This window comes from Talpa europaea (assembly GCF_964194135.1).
Source record: "Talpa europaea genome assembly, chromosome: 5".
Classification (NCBI taxonomy): domain Eukaryota; kingdom Metazoa; phylum Chordata; class Mammalia; order Eulipotyphla; family Talpidae; genus Talpa; species Talpa europaea.
This window is the reverse complement of record NC_140071.1, coordinates 7390132-7407342: the sequence shown is the minus strand read 5'-3', so window position 1 is coordinate 7407342 and position 17211 is coordinate 7390132. Positions and strand designations below refer to the sequence as shown.

Sequence of the window (17211 nt, the reverse complement as noted above, 5' to 3'; positions counted from 1 at the left end):
GATCCCCAGCCTCCTGTCTGTCATTTGACCATTAGTACAGCGGTGTCTGTGCATTTGCTTGGGCTTTCTGCACCCCCCTTCTGTCGTCCTTATATCCTTCTTTCTGTCTGAACTCGTGGATTGGGGCTCATTTCTAGTCTGACCCAGACAGCAGGTAGTGAATAGTCCCTAGAGTCATCCCAGCAAGACTAGTGGGCCAAGGCAGTTACTGGATTTCCAGATTAAAATTTAAAAATGTTCCTGAGCCTCCCCTGGTGGCGCAGGTGGTTGAGCGCAGAGCTGTGAAGCTGTCCGCAGCCTCTGCAGCGCCGGTTTGATCCCCGGCTTCCGGCGAGGGTCCCACATGGTGTGGCAGACCTCTCCTGTCTCGCTCACTGCTGCCCTGAGCGCAGTGTATTTCGTCAGTCTGCCTGTTCTGCTCCCCGCTCTGGCTCTGGTGAATCCTCTCACCCTCCCACACTTCTGGCCTGTACCCTGGTTCTTGTATAAATAAATAAATAAATAATTCTTAAAAAATAAATAAATAATAAAAATAATAAAAATAATAAAAATGTTCCTGAATCAGAATGAAAGAAAATTTTTTTTTTTAAAGTAAGAAGAGGACGGGCCTCCCCGGTGGCGCAGTGGTTGAACGCTGGGTTGCGAAGCTGCCTGCAGCCTCTGCAGTGCCAGTTCGATCCCCGGCTGCAGGGCGAGGGTCTCACATGGCACGCAGACCTCTCCTGCCGCCCGCTGCTCCCCTCAGCAGTGTACTTCATCACTCTGCTTGTTCTACTCTCTGCCCTGGCTCTGGTGAACTCTCTCACACTTCCGTGCTTCTGACTGTACCCAGTGCTTGTATAAATAAATAAATAAATTTTCAAAAAAAAAAAAGAAAAGAATTCCAAAAAAAAAAAAAAAAGTAAGAAGAGGGCCTCCATGGTGGCGCAAGTGTTTAAGTCTCGGCACTGTGAGCTATCCACAGCCACTGCAGCACAAGTTCCGAGTTCCATCCCCTGCTGGCCAGGGAGCTACCCACATGGCGCAGCAGACCTCTCCTGTCTTGCAAACTGCTCCCCTCAGCAGTGTACTTCAGTCATTCCACCTGTCCTGCTCCCCGCTCTGTCTCTGGTGAGTCCGCTTACTCCCTACACCTCTGGCCTACACCCCAGCTCTTGCAAGCATAAATAAATCTTGAAAAAAGTAAGAAGAAAAGGCAAATGGACAAATTTCCCCAATATGAAAATGACTCAGAAATGCCGCACTGGTGTGGCCAGACGTCATCCAGGGATGGGATCGTCCTAAGCTGCGCGTGAGTCAGCTGGGTCCAGCGGGGCTTGTGTAAAGCTGTCACTGCGTGGAGACGTAGGAGCTGCTACAACTTGCTAAAAGAAAGTGCCAGAGTGATTTGCACAATTTTACCTTTTCAGTAGCAGCTAAGCCTTACAGGATGTCTTTGTAAGACAGCGGGTATTGTTCCACACACGTAGCTGTGTATGTTCGTGTAATTTATGCTTATGTGTAGCATCTGCGTGCCATGCGTAATGCTAATACAATTTCTTTTTTTAAAGATTTATTTATGTATGCATACAAGAACTGGGATACAGGCCAGAAGTTTGGGGGGTTGGTGAGAGGATTCAGCAGAGACAGAGTGGGGAGCAGAACAGGCAGATCTACTGAAACACACTGCTGAGGGGAGCAGCGGGTGAGACAGGAGAGGTCTGCTGCGCCAAGTGGGTAGCTCCCTGGCTGGGGATCGAACTCACTCGTGCTGCAGTAGCTGGTGATAGCTTGAAAGCGCTGAGACTTTAACCCCTGCACCACCAGGGAGGGCCTGAACCACACCTGATTAAAAACGGGGCGAGGATCTGACTAGGCCGACTGCCACAGGAGACCTGCAGGTAGCAACAGGTACATGAAACCGTCACCGTCACTGGGCAGGGACATGTAAATCAAAGCCGCATACGAGACCACCTGGCACCTGTGAGAGCGGCTGTCAGCCCAAGACCAGAAGCAAGCGTTGATGAGGATGTGGAGGGAGGGGAGCCCTCACATGCTGGGGTGCGGCCATGAAGGGCACCGCTGTGGAATCAGCGCGGCGGCTTCTCCGAGTGTTAGGAACAGACTCCCACACTCTCCAGCTCTTTCACGCGTCGGTACCTGCCTCCCTTGGCACATGCGGCCCCCCCACCCCCATGCTTTTGTCTCCGTCCACCTGGCAGATCTGACTTCTCCAGGGAGGCAGGGCTTCGGGCACCGCGAGAGCAGACTCCGGCATCTCTCTGGGCTGTGGTGCTCTGCTCTCGGCTCTGCCTCCGTGGCCTTTCCAGAGGACGTGGGTTACACTTAATTGCTAACTCGTCTGCTTGCTGGCTCTGCCTGGGCAGGCGGGGGTTTCATCATCGCTGTGGTCTCCAGGGCTACCCAGTGTCTGCCAGACGCTGCCCAGACTGTGCCCAGACTCTGCCCTCCCCTAGCAATAACAGGATCCCACAGGAAACTGTGCATAAGAAATGTTGAGCTTTCTGAGTGCGAGATGGATTTCACTAGCGTTGGGGATTCTAATGGAGGAATTTGGGGGTCACATGGAAGGGAGGGTAGCATTTTTTCTGTGCTATGGCCACTGAGTTTGGGTCACTGAATTACCCAGGATCCAGCCGGCAGGGGTTTTTTCGATATATTTTTTTAAAGATTGATTTATTTATGCATATAAGAGCTGGGGTACAGGCCAGAGATGGTTTGCATATAAAGCAAAGATTTGGCTGGAAGGACTTGGTTCAACTATGTTTTATAACCTTTTAAATTGTCACTTTTTTAAGTTCAAAACTCCAGTTTTCTTTGGCGCTTTCATTTTAGCTAAGGTAGCAATGTTTTGTTTATAAATCTAGCAAATTTTAATAAACATTTTCAAGAGTGTCTGGTGAATAATTTTGTCCTCATTAAAAATTTATATTTCTTTAGACATTTTAAACTGCCCTTGTAAATTTCTTATTTTCTGTTCCTTTGAAGAACTTGATATTCAGATTTACTAGGGTTGTACCTAAGGAAGTGGGGGCCACCTGCTTGAGCTCCCACCTGCAGAGAAGGGATAACATTGCAGGGGATGGAAGTACATCAAATAGGCTCCTAGCAACAGCAAAATGGAAACTTTGGGGCGTCTATCTGAAGAATATGAAATCATTAGTTCAGAAAATTATCCTCTTCAGTGTTTACTGCGGCATCATTTACAACAGCCAGGCCGTGGAAACAGCCTCAGGGCCCCCGGGTAGAGGCTGGGTCAGGGCGATGTGGTCTGTCCGCACGGCTGATCCTGTTCAGGAAAGAGGGGTGTTACCAAGTGGCGTGAAATGGAAGACATCGGGGGGGGAAGTGTGTGTATTGAAGTCAGCACAGGATGAGGACCAGCATGGGCTGATCTCATCTACATTCATAAAATAAGGCATCAAAGTGGATGAACTGATACAGCAAAATAATTATAAACTTGGAGACACTGAACCAAAGTGAGGTTCTGAGGTTAAGGGTGCGGGAGAAAGGGCTGAAGAGGTGGGTGGGGGGAGAAAAATAGGTAATTCATGTGTATCAAACGGATTAGAAAGAAGTAAAATTACTTTTTATGAAAGGGAGGAAGAAAACCAGCTTAGCTACCTTGAGAGAACACTTAGGAAAGGCCCCATTATCTTGAAAGCTGATAAATAATCGTGTTTTTTTATTTTTAATTTACACTGTTTAATTTACCTTGTTTAAAAATGAACAGTGATGTAAAATATAAATAAATAAATAATCAAGTTTTGATCTGCCTTTCCTGTGGGGTCTCTTAGGTTAATCATACTCTGGGGTGTCTTTATAGCTGGGACCCAGCTGCTGCCTGAAGCCAGGATGCAGGGCTTCACCTGCCCACAGCCCCAGCCAGGCCCTCACCTGCAGTGGCTGCTGAGACCACGTGAGCTCCAGGTGGAAGCTCCCGCCCCCATGCTAAGGTTACAGAACAAAAACTCGGACCTAAATCTGCTCAAGTCTCTAAATCCAACTACCCGTTTTACTGGCTGTGAAGGGAGAGTGGAAAATGTTAAACTCAACCACAGGATAAATGAGGAATTCTCGGACTCTGGAAAACTTGACAGATGAGTCTGCTGCTTCCAGAAGAACTACAGTGCATGACTTTTTCAGATCCGGATTCGGGGTGTGTGTGTGTGGGGGGGGGTGTGGGTGTGTGTGTGTGTACATGAATGCTGACAGGATATTGAATAACATTAAGGAATTCAAACAGTTTTTGAGGTTTGATATTGGTATTTTTAGGTTAAGTCATCCTTTTTGAAGAAAAATAATATTTTCAAATTAAACTATATGTCATTTGGGATTTACTTCAAAACATCTTGGCGGCGGTGGGGCGGAGGTGGAGGGATTATAAAAGAAACCAGATCAGCCATGAATGGAGAGCTGTGAGGCGTTTCATGCTCTGACATCTTTCTCTGAGTATGGTTTGTGTTTACCTAAGTAGATTAAAAGAAAATTTAGTATGGTCTCACTCATAGCAGGAATCTAGAAAACTTAAATAAGGGACCAGGAAAATGAATAACTATAAGAAAGTGAAAATCAAAATCAACAAAAAACTATGAACCAGAGACACTTTTAGGGGGGTGGGGGCGGGAGGGGAGGGATTGGGGTCAGAATGGGGAGGCTGCAATTGTATGGGGAATATAACAATAAAATTTATTAAAAAAAAATAGAAAAGAAAATTTAGTAATCCAGGCTTTCTCAACTATTAGGTGATTCCTATAAAGTGAATACAATAAACTCATTACTGTTTCTAAGATTTTGATTACAAGACTAAATTATACATGTTGAAACCATGTACCTTAAATAGTATAAAATACCAAAAGTGCATTGAACACTAATCATTAACTAGGGATTTGCTTCTCTACATTTCTGTACTTAATTTGGGGGGTTAAGAGATGCTAAGCTGCCCAGGACACAGCTCTGTGATCCTGCACAACTCTGGCAGCGCCTTCCTAAGGAGGTTTGGAGGTGACCTTCTCGTCTGACTGTGGGTTCCTAATGACCTACGAGACCCTCGAAGATGCCAACTTGAACAGAACACGCGGGCGTCCCCAGCTCCTTGGGGCTGCTATGACGGTGCCCTTCAGTGAGATCTTCTGGCAGCTGGGACTGTGGGTCAAGCCCTGTCTGGACCTAGTTTTTCTATTCCTGGAAGTTTATAATTTCTACTAAAGGACTAGGGAATGGCGTTCACCACCTCACTTGGTTTTGCATTTCTTTACCTTTTAAAAGATACTTAAATGGCTTCCAGGTTAACTCCAGAGACCTTGCAACTTGAGAGAACTTTCTCTCCTTGGCCTCTGCCTGACTCTGCAAAGCAAGCCCATCTAATGCAATGCAATCACTGCAGGTGCCCTGAGAGCTGCAGGAGGCTGACCGTGAATTGCAGCTCATTAGTGAGCCCTGGGCCCTGTGGAGGGTCACAGCCAGCATTTAAAAATAGCATGGAGGGCCTCCCTGGGGCACAGGCGGTTAAGCACCGCACTATGAAGCAATCGCAGCCTCTAGAGCACGAGTTCGATCCCTTGCCAGCCAAGGAGCAACCCACATGGTGTAGCAGACCTTTCCTGTTTCCCCCCTGCTCCCCTCAGCAGTGTATTTCAGTAGATCTGCCTGTTCTGCTCCCCACTCTGTCTCTGGTGAATCTTCTCACCCCCTGCATCTCTGGCCTGTACCCCAGCTCTTGTATGCATAAATAAATAAATTTAAAAAATAAATAAATAAAAATAGCATGGAACTGAGTGGAAAGTATCCAAAGGCATTGCAGAGTTTAAGGATAAATATTATTTTTTGAAACTTTGGTCTCATTTTTATCTATTTAGATGCAAATGAATTTCTTACTGTGACTGAACATCAAAAAGTTTTGCAAATTGTCACTTTAGTGTCAAATAGGGATAATAGCATGATAGACAATAGCAAGCACTAATCATAAACTGATAGGCAGGAACAAAACACTAAAAAAAATCCTTGATTAAAGCAAACATAAGAGGGCCTCCCCGGTGGCGCAGCGGTTGAGCGCTGGGTTGCGAAACTGCGCCCGGCCTCTGCGGCGCCGGTTCGATCCCCGGCTGCTCCCCGGCCACCAGAGGAGGGTCCCACATGGCGTGCAGACCTCTCCTGCCGCCCGCTGCTCCCCTCAGCAGTGTACTTCGGTCCCTCTGCCTGCTCTGCTCCCCGCTCTGGCTCTGGTGAATTCTCTCACCCTCCCGTGCTTCTGACTGTACCCAGTGCATGTATAAACAAAACAAACAAACAAACCAGCAAACAAATAAATAAAGCATGCCTCTATTAAAAAAAAAAAAAAAAAACTGAGTAATAAAAAAAAAAAAAAAAAAAAAAATAAAGCAAACATAAGAGGGCCTCCCTGGTGGCTCAAGGGTTTGAGTCTCAACACTGTGAAGCTGTCATCTGCCTCTGCAGCACAAGTTCGATCCCCAGCCAGGGAGCTGACCCACAGGGCACAGCAGACCTCTCCTGTCTCCCCTCAGCAAGTATTTCAGTGGAACTGCCTGTTCTGCTACCCACTCTGTCTCAAGTGAATCCTCTCATCCCCCTCACCTCTGACCTGTACCCCAGTTCTTGTATGCATAAAAAAATAAAAATCTTAAAAAAAAAAGAAAGAAAAAGATCTAAACCTATCAGTGAAAACCAGAAACCAGCTGTCGTGTCTTCTCTCTCTGTTGAATTCTGCTGACTTACACTATTTGTAGGGGCAACCATCCCAGACCAGGCCAGTCTCATTATTGATTCGGGCAGATAGAAAAGAATCTTGGGATCCTTGGTAGATTTGACGGGCCTTTAATGCTGACGCAGGGGACTAGGTACACAGGCAGACCAGAGGCAGGGAGGTGGGGAGGTGGCAGCAACCAAGCCTCTCAGTCCCTGTGGGTTCTGCTTGATTTCTCTCTGGCTTCTCTCTTTTTCTCTCCCTAGTCTCTCGTAATGATCGGCTCACTCTCACCTGGTATCTGTATTACAGGTGTGCGTGCCCTGTGCTCTCTGGCTTCTTGGCCGGAGTGTCCATATCATAGGTGCGCACACCCCATGCTCACGCTCCCAAGCGTTTTTTGCAATAACATCATGTTACCACGTGTGGACAATGAAACCTGGGAGGCAAGCGAAGCCGCAGGTGTTGGACATGGAGACTAGTGGTGGGGGTTGGGGAGGTGGGGCCACTAAAGAGCCTGAGCTACTCCAGTTCCTTACACCAGCTGTCAAGAATAATTACATTTTTGGCGCAAGGGGTTGTCACAGCACTGTGAAGCTAGCGGCAGCCTCTGCAGCATGAGTTCGATCCCCAGCCAGGGAGCTACCCACATGGCACAGCAGACCTCTCCTGACTCACCCGCTGCTCCCCTCAGCAGTGTATTTCAGTCAATCTGCCTGTTCTGCTCCCCACTCTGTCTCTGGTGAATCCTCTCCCCCTACCCCATACTTCTGTCCTATACTCCAGTTCTAGTATGCATAAATAAATAACTCTTTAAAAAAAAAAAAGAATAATTACATTTTTACAGTTTCTTTTTCTCCTTCTCCACAAACACTAGTTTATAACCAGGTGTATAAACAACACAAACTTGTGATTGTCAGAATAATTCTCGGAGTGAAATCTGTGGGATTGCTTCCTGGGTTCAAATCTCCATTTTGATTCTCTAATAAACTCTTGGTCTAAGGACCGCTGAGGCTTTTATTTCAGTTAAGGTTGCTCCCTTGTTCTGCGCTTCTTGAGCATCACTTCTCCCTTTTGGTAAATGTGAACACGATTAATTACACCACCTGTTTCAGAGGGCCTGGGGGAGGAGCCTGGAGCCTGGGGATCTATAGTCTCAGCTTCCCCAGCTCCAAACCTGCCAGCCACTGCAGATCAGTATGTAAGAGCACTGACCTATCCTTCCCTCCCATTTTTCTTGTCCAGGTCACACATGTAGTTAAAGTTAGAACCAGAGCTAGAACTTGGGGAACATTCCTTCTGGGACAGCTTTATTCACACCTTCACCAGCATCTCATGCTGACCCCTTCTCACCAAACACATTGCATCACTTTCTAGTGGGTGTCCTGTCTGCTTCCTTCCTGTCCCATCTCATATCTCAGCTGCCCACAGATTTTTTTTTGTTTTTTGTTTTTTAATCACCCATCTTTTCATTTTCCTGTGTTGTACATTAGGCTTTCTCTATTGCTGGTAGCATGAAGATCACATGCTCTGGCGCATCATCCAGGCTGTGCCTTAGCCTGCCCCGGCCTGTCTCCTTAATCTTTTCAGTCTCCTACCTCTCTCCTTTATCCACCTTCTTCTGCAGCCGCCACCCAGACCACTTGGCATGTCCCAGGCACCCCAGCTTCCCTCACTCTGATCTTTTTTCATGTAGTGTCCTCCAGTTGGAACAGACTGTGTTTTCCCCCAAATTGTATCCACCCTGTGAGGCCAACTTCAGGAATCACTCTGTAGCCCTGACTTGGAGTTATTCCTGCTTTACTGTTCTTTGCTCCTGTCCTGTTTACAGCCTCTGCCTGGTGACCTTGGATTTGCTTGAGTGGTCTGCTTTTGTCTTTCTGATGAAGAAGTGCCAATTCTCTCTACCACCGCAGTGCCTTTGCAGCTGCTACTAAATGACCTATCTGTTAAATCCGTCTTTCTATGAGTTATGATTACACCAGCGTTACTATTAGTTGGCAACTTTGCCAGCTCATGGCAAAAAAATAAATAGTGCTGCAAGGCTTATGTGCTTGTGTCTCACTGAAAAGGAGGTGGGCAGATAAACAAAAGAGTAGTGATCTTACAGGGAGAGGACTAGTAATTGGATCCTGAATAATTGCTATTTTGAAGAGATTGGCAGGGAGGAGATAGTAGTTAAAGAAATGAATATGGTTAAAGAAAAACAGAAGACGTCCCTGCTCTGTGCATGTTACAAAACCCTGCAGCTCTGCCTTTTAAAAAGCCCTTCATAATTCTGTTTCAGTTCAATTCCGTTCTCCATCTGTTAGACCAAATAATATTTGGGCCAGACCCAAATAGCAAATCCTCCTCCCAGATTAGAGGTTGGAGCAGAAAGCCAAGCCTAACTGCGCTCTGATTTTGCTGACGTGGGCGCCTGTGAAATAACTTTCACGTGGTAGCATCAGGGTGCTTTTGAAGGTGAAGTCATTATTGGATGTAATTTTGGTTTCTGGGGCAGAAACCTAATTTCAAAAAAGAAAACCCTCCAATGGAAATAATGATTGTCTGTCTTTGCTCTTCCAGGTTCCTCGCGCTGACCCCCTGGAGAGTGTATCACATGATTTCCGTCCTGCTACTTGGGCGTGTTATTATGCAAATTATACGGGAGATGGTTTTGTCAAGAACCAGAGGTAAGAACACTCAGAATTCATGTTTACTGGCGTGCAGACCTCTCCTGCCGCCCGCTGCTCCCCTCAGCAGTGTACTTCGGTCCTTTTGCCTGCTCTGCTCCCCGCTCTGGCTCTGGTGAATTCTCTCACCCTCCCGCGCTTCTGACTGTACCCAGTGCATGTATAAACAAAACAAACAAACAAACCAGCAAACAAATAAATAAAAGCATGCCTCTATAAAAAAAAAAAAAAAAAGAATTCATGTTTATGGTATTTCGTTTTCTAGAGCCAGGAGGTCTGATCTCTGAACCCAGTAGTCCTTTGAAAAGGAGCAAGATAGCAGATTACATTGGCATCCACTTTGCTGTTTTTAATGATGATGAAATATTTCTTCTTTACATATGTAGTTAATATTTATTATTTACTTAACTGATGTTTAGTCATAACTACTGCTCTGGAGCAGGACGTTTGTCTGTCTTTTGGCGCAGTGCTATTATTTTCAACACCATTTTGTTTAAGTAAACTGCAGTGAGGATTAACAGTAAGAGTTAAATATTTCTCACAGCCCCACACGATGAAACTGGACCACTGGAAAACTGACTAGTTTATATAAAATTTTTCTCTGCCTCCATAGAGAAGAACAGTGAATTCAGAGCTTAAAAATAATGAAGCCATGGTGCCTCCCTGGTGGCGCAGGGGTTAAAGACACAGGGCTATCAAGCTATCACCAGCCACTGGAGCACAAGGTCGATCCCCCACCAGGGAGCTGACCCACTGGGTGCAGCAGACCTCTCCTGTCTCGCCCGCTGCTCCCCTCAACAGTGTGTTTCGGTCGATCTGCCTGTTCTGTTCCCTGCTCTGCCTCTGGTGAATCCTCTCACCCTCCATACCTCTGGCCTTCACCCCAGTTCTTGTATGCATATAAATCTTTAAAAAAAAAATAATGAAGTCATTGTAAAATAAGTTTTTTAAAGTGTATTTCTAAAAATTAATTAATTTTGAACAGTAATTTTAAAAAGGAGAACATGAATCATTAGAACATTTTGTTTAAGATGTTTTCTGAGTAATTTTACTGTATTTGGATCTGGGTCCATGTTTTCCTTACTGAGAAGGCCTCTTCTTTACAGCCAGTTTTTGTAACTGGACAAAAATTCCTCCTTGGAATGGTTGAGCCCTGTGAACCTAAATGTGATAATATTCATTTGATCAAAACTAGCTAAGAGCAGCCTATAATGAGGCATCTGACTTCATTACCTGTAACCATACCTCGAGGAATAATTTCCATCAGAGCCCATGTGGGTCAGCGCCCAGAGATCCCCCCGGGGCACTGGGGAGGTCTGCCAGACCTGGGAGGCCCCCTTCTCTGTCACGCTGACTCTGAGACCTGGGATATCAGCCATTGTGGATTCCCTCTCACGGTGCTGTCGGGTATGCTGGTAAGCGGGTCTTTACCGGCCTTAAACTCAATCACATGTCAGCCATTTTTAGGAGTGTTTTCTATCAGTGTGTTTCAGGGATCACAGGTAGTTCCTTCATTCTGGTGTAATTTGAAGATGAACACCTTCCTTTTTGGCTTCTGCTCAAGAGGGGCTCTCTGCCTGGGCCCTGTGGGGTGGGCATTGCTCACAGGCCAGTCTGTCCATCAGGGTTGCGCCGGGCGATGTCACTGACAACAGCAGTATATTCAGCATTTCTCCTGCACAAACACAAAGAGTAAATGGGAGTCGTGGCTGAGCTTCCCCAAGGCTCCCCAGTCAGTGACAGAAGCAGCGCTGGTGCCTGCTTTGCCTCCTTCAGGAAAGTCTCTAGGACAAAGACCCTTTTCAGCCTGGCGAGAGTTGGCAGGAGGCTGGCTTCGCGTCTGTCGGGGGCCTGCTGCCATGAATCGGTCTCTAAGTCAAAGACTCAGCTTCAAGTTGGTCCAGATGCAGTTGCTGTGATGCTTTGGCCAGCACTGCTGCCCATCCTTGGCACCTTGCTCACAGTTACAGCGGAGTGGCCGCCAAGACCCTGGGCTCACAGGGAGTGTCTCTCCACCCAAGCCTCCCTGTGTCTGCAACATTTTTGGCTAACGAGATTACACTTCTGCTGTGAAGAATTTTATCATATCCCTGCCCTCCCCAGTGTTATCTTAACGCCACCTGCCATTGCACTCATCTCTAAAGAGCAGGTGAGTGAAAGTACGAGATGCCTCGTCATGACCTCACTCTGTTAGGTCTGGTGCCCATACCAGTGTTGTGATCTCCAGCCTGGGCCACCTCTGCTGCGATGGGTTCTCACTCACTCCTGGCTGTGTGTTGCTTGAGTGCATCAGGCCCCTTGAGTTCTGGGGGATTTCTCTGTAGTGTGGAAAACTCCCGCAGCCTTAAATTGTTCCTTGACCAGTTTCTTCTTTCTTGTTGCAAAAGAACTGGAGTTTCTGCCCCCGTGCTCTTTCAGATGCTTTCACTGCTGCGCTCCGCAGGCCCCTGCACTGCCCCACGGCCCTTGGGAAGCGCTTCTAACCACTGCCTCTTTATGATTTCCTCCTGCAAAGTCTGCGCTGGCCATTGATGCCATGGTCTGGTTGCCACTGAACTTAGACTGGCAGGAAACCAAAGTCCTTTGTGTGCCGTTCTCTGATTCCTGCATGCTCCGATGGCTTGTGTGACAATCTGGGTCTGCTCACCTACCACTGTGGACTCCTCTCTGACCCCAGCTTTGGGAAACATTGTGTCTGCCACCCCTGCGGAGGCTGGATATCAATTCTTAGCATGCCCTTCTGACCACTTTGCTGCTGTTCAGCCAGCTCTTTACCATTAGTTTAAGTATTTTCCTGTTCAGCTTCTCCCATTGCACTGGCCCTCAACCCTGTGCAGCTCCCCACCTTGGTCTGTGCTCAGTGACTGCAGTTCTGCTCTCAGCCACACTCCATCAACTACACTCATTGTAATTTTATTTTATTTTATTTTAAAGATTTATTTATACAAGAACCAGAGTACAGGCCAGATGTGCGGGAGGGTGAGAGGATTCACCAGAGGCAGAGTGGGGAACAGAACAGGCAGACTGACTGAAACACTCTGCTCAGGGGAGAAGTTGGCTAGACAGGAGAGGTCTGCCGCTCCATGTGGGTATCTTGCTGATTGGCCGGAATCGAACCTGCAATGCAGAGGCTGCGGACAGCTTCACAGTGCTGCGCTCAACCGCCTGCGCAACCAGGGGAGGCCCTATTCTAGTTTTAAATAACAAAAGGAATCAAACAAGCAAACAGCTCCTAATGACATCTGCTTTCTTGGCCACAGTGTTGTCAGAAATGTCAAAAGGTAAATTGTTGCCCCTAGAATTTAGTCTATCCAACTTTTCAACTTTAGCTGAGACCTTATTAGTACTTATGATTCCTTGAATTTTTTTGAGTTGTATATTTGCTTTGTTTTGATATGCCCATTGAACGCCAAAGTATTTAAGGCAGCTTCTAAAGAACATAAAAAATAAAACTGCTTTAAAGAGGTTTTGCAGAAGAGGGCCTCCCTGGTGGCACAGGTGGTTGAGCACCACACTGTGAAGCTGTCTACAGCCTCTGCAGCCAGGTTCGATCCCGGCTGGCTGGCGAGGGTCCCACATGGCACGCCAGACCTCTCCTCTCTTGCCTGCTGCTCCCCTCAGCAGTGTATTTTGTCAGTCTGCCTGTTCTGTTCCCCACTCTGTCTCTGGTGAATCCTCTCACCCTCCCACTCATATGGCCTGTACCCTGGTTCTTGTATAAATAAATAAATCTTAAAAAAAAAAATAAAGAGATCTAGCAGAAGAGAAGTCTAACATGCTGACCTAATTTGAACAAAAGATTTGCCCCTGTGCTTACTGGCAGCTGAGGCAAAAAGGGAAACTAGAGCAATTGTGTAATTCTGATCAATTGTGTAATTCTCCAAAGATATTTAGAGAAACTTTTTTCCTGGGGCTTAATTTTAAGAATTTTCACATAGTTCTGTGATGGGGGAGGCAGAAGAACAAAAGAGACAACATTTTGGGCATTTGTTGGGTGGAAAATGCAGAAACAGCCTCAGAGAAGTTCAGTGTAAGTATTGACTTTGTTCAAGCTGATAGCTGCGAGTATATCAAAACATTGTCCAGTGGGGGGCCTCCCTGGTGGCTCAAGGGGTAAAGACCAAACCTATGAGGCTATCCTCAGCCACTGCAACATGAGTTCGATCCCCGGCTGGGGAGCTACCCACATGGCGCAGCAGACCTCTCCTGACTCACCCGTTGCTCCTCTCAGCAGCGTATTTCAGTCAATCTGCCTGTTCTGCTCCCCGCTCTGTCTCTGGTGAATCCTCTCACCCCCACACCTCTGGCCTGTACCCCAGTTCTTGTATGCATAAATAAATAAATCTTTGAAAAAACAAAAACAAAAAACAAACAAACAAAAAAAATTGTCCCGTGGAGAAAGTCATTGGGGAATAAAAAGAAAATACGATCTGGGTAAATGTTCTTTTCCCCCCTGAACTCTCATGGATTGCACCCCTTCCCTGGGGTGCACGCTTTTGACCGCACGCTCTTGTCTCACCTGCACAGTAGAGTCCCCAAGGCAGGGCCAGCTGTGATGCAGCATCCTGTCTCCCATGGTCCTTAACCCAAGTTTGCATGTAGCAAAATCTCAATATTTGCAGATGCATTATCTGAATTAGTCACAGTACCAGAGCGATACTATATAATTTCATAGTGTCTAGAATTTAAAGAGCTAAGCATACGTTTTAAAATAGCTCAGAATATCTCTAAGTTGAGAGCTGACTCAGGAGAAAAATGCCTCCCTAATGTTTCCCATTTTGCTTCTTCTCGTTGCAGGGGCGCAGTTGTGGAGGAGTCTCAGTGAGAGGTACGCTCCTTGGAAAATTGTCTTGATGTGGCGGCTGATGGTGGGCAGGGTGTGGGGCGGGGCAGTGCGGGCTGCGTTTCTGAAATAGCATTCTGTTGAAGGGACCTACATCCTGTCATCATTTTGCAAGAGTGGAAATGTTGGGAAAATATAATCAAATTAGGGGAAAATAAAATCGGGACTCATCCTTGTAGAGACTTCGCGTCCTGCTGTAATGTTGGGTAACATATTCGAATGAGTGAGTCGCAGTGTGTGAGGAGTGCAGGTGAAGCAGCGAGGCGTTTTCTTTGGGGATTTCCTTTCAGGCTTCTTTTTGGCATGTGAACAGCATGGCTGTCGCGGGAGGGGAGCCCTGGTGGAGCATTCCTGTGGGGTTTTCTGGGCTGGCGTGGAGAGGGCTTTGGCGCGGGGGATGCCAGCAGGAGGGGGAGAAGCCCTTAGGCTTCTGGTCCAGCAGTGAGGCCCAGCTCCCGCCTCCTTGCCCAGCGGGGGACAGAGCATCTCCCTTTTCACTTGCCTGAAGTACAGGTGCTATTTCCCAATGCAAAATTGCTGAGGCAGCTGATGAGGGGAACACAGCTCCCCTCCTGACTGCACATGAGCAGTGGGGAGATGACTGTGCAGTCACGTGCGTTTGTGTAGCTATGTTTTGGGTTTGTTTTTTAATGTTTGGCCTGGACAATATTCTCATAAGTAAGAAAATGTGGGAACTGGAGACAGATCATAGAAAGCATTTAAACTGAAATGCAAAGCGAAAAAAAAGTAGAAGACAACACATGGCATCTGTTGGACAATATCGAATTGTCTCCCATGCACGTCATTGGAGCCAATTTTTTTCAGAATAAAGAATGTCTTTCAGAGACTTAAAGAGAGATAGTTGGGGGTTTTGGCTCCTATCAGAGTAGACAGCGTGAAATAAGGCTTCGGAAATGAGGAGAAAATAATGCCATTAAAAATCCTATGAGAAAAATGTAGCCTGGCCTTGTATGAAATGTGCCTTCAGAGGCGGCATTCATAGAGAATTCCAGTTTCAGGTGGAAAAAGGCTAATTTTATGAATAGTTTACAACTCTAATATTACTTTGGGGCCCCAAATTTATTGGGTAGATGTGAAATTGCCGTGAAACTCATTGACAGAGGGAGACACTGGATAAAAGAAGCAAAATCTGGTCCCAGTGCCTGGGGTGGGGGTGCTGGGGGTGGAACCTTGTTCATGAGGGAGTGAGGCCAGGGCAGGGGGTCGGGGGCACAGCTCCGGGAGCCCTTTGTCTCACGGGGCTCTCCGGGGCTGCTGCTCTGGTCTGTGCGGCGTGCAGGCAGCTGAAGGGGTTTCTGTGTTTGTGAATTAATAATACGCACACTTGGCCTCTTCCCTTTTGTGGCCCAGAACTCCTAAAACACTCGGGTTTCTTGACTGGTGAGCATGGTAAAGGTGTCTTGTGTTAATGAGGTGACTTTGGGAAGCCCTTTGGTAACCAAGACCGGGGGCGGGTTGCCTGGGGACCCAACCGTGGGATTAGACGGTTGTAATGTTCAGTCCCGCCCAGGACTGACCCGAAGGGGAGAGCGCTGGAGAGTGGGTTCAGTCACGGCTGCCCCATCACTTGATGCCTTGTGCCCCTGTAAGGAAGCGGGCGGTCTAGCTTCTGGAGCGGTGACCGTGGGGTTTGGGGAGAGTGGGCGCCTGGAGCGGGCAGGGAAGCTGGTGACCCCGTGCTGGCCCTGCCGGTGCGTCTCTCCCATCTAGCTGCTCCCAAGCTGCAGCCTTTCACAATCAACTGGCGATCGGGTTGGCTTCTCTCAGTTCTGTGAGCTGCTCTGCCAAATGAATCACCAAGGAGGTGATGGTGGGAGCCTGACCTTCAGCCGGTTGATCAGAAGCGAAGGTGACAACCTGGACGTTCACGGGCACCTGGGGTGACGGTCTTGTAGGATCGAGCCCTCCCCTGTGAAATCCGGTGCTCCCTCTAGGTAGATAGTGTCAGAATTGAGTTGAATTGTAGAACCTGTTGTGCAGGATCTGCTTGGCTTGTGGAGTTAAAAATGAGAAGGCCTTAGAAGCAGAGAGAGGTATTCTTTGCCCCCATGAGCCATGAGGGTGTAGGGTCTTTCCACTGCCTGGTGGCTGGTGCCAAGCGTCGTCGGCGGTAGTTACAGGGGACCTGGAGATCCCCAGCTTCGTCAGTGGGACCTGGATTACCCCTTTATGGTGTTGCTCCCTAGTTTGTGCTCAGTCTCTGCAGGAACCGGGCTCTTCATGGGGCTTTCACTGCGTACCTAGGATTATGGACACCTGGACCCAGACAGCACGGAGCATGCGCATACGTAAATGCTGACACCTGGGCCTAGAAGTTAGGGATGAAAGGGTCTCCTCAGTTTGAGCATGGATGACAGTGGCTTCACTCTCAGGCAGGGGGACCCAGTGGTCGCCTCCCTGCCTGCTGGTCTGCCTGTGTCTGGTCCCCTGATTCAGCGTTAAAGGCATGATAGAGATACCGAAGGCTCCAAAATTCTCTCTTCATCTGCACGAATCAACAATGAACCTACCAGGCCTGGGCTGGTTGCACAACAGTAGGCTAAGCCAAGCTTAAAGTATTTCCTTCAAAAGTTAGCATGAGATGGGGCCTCCCTGGTAGTGCAAGGGGTTAAGCTTCAGCACTATGAAGCTATCCGCAACCACTGCAGCATGAGTTCGATCCCCAGTCAGGGAGCTACCCACATGGTGCAGCAGACCTCTCCTGCCTCCCTGCTGCTTCCCTCAGCAGTGTATTTTAGGAGATCCACCTGTTCTGCTCCCCACTCTGTCCCTGGTAAATCCTCTCACTTCCCACACCTCTGGCCTGTACCCCAGTTCTTATATGCATAAGTAAATAAATCTTAAAAAAGAAAGTTAGCATGAAGAGCAGGCGGTTCACTTGTATTTATGCAGGTGGTTAGAGTGTTTCATGTACCCGGACATATGGTAGTTCTAGAGGTCATGGGGGTTACACTTAACTAGCACATACC

The 17211-nt window shown here is 47.6% G+C and overlaps 1 protein-coding gene across 1 annotated transcript in view; it reads left to right on the top strand.

Annotated features, from left to right (window-relative positions):
* RETREG1 (reticulophagy regulator 1) overlaps positions 1 to 17211 on the top strand; it is a gene marked incomplete at both ends in the record, with an annotated part of 106364 nt that overhangs the window by 18602 nt on the left and 70551 nt on the right. The window contains 2 exons of the mRNA XM_084233894.1: positions 9272 to 9378; positions 14176 to 14206. Coding sequence (XP_084090020.1) covers positions 9272 to 9378; positions 14176 to 14206 — 138 coding nt within the window. The remainder of the gene's footprint in view (positions 1 to 9271; positions 9379 to 14175; positions 14207 to 17211) is intronic.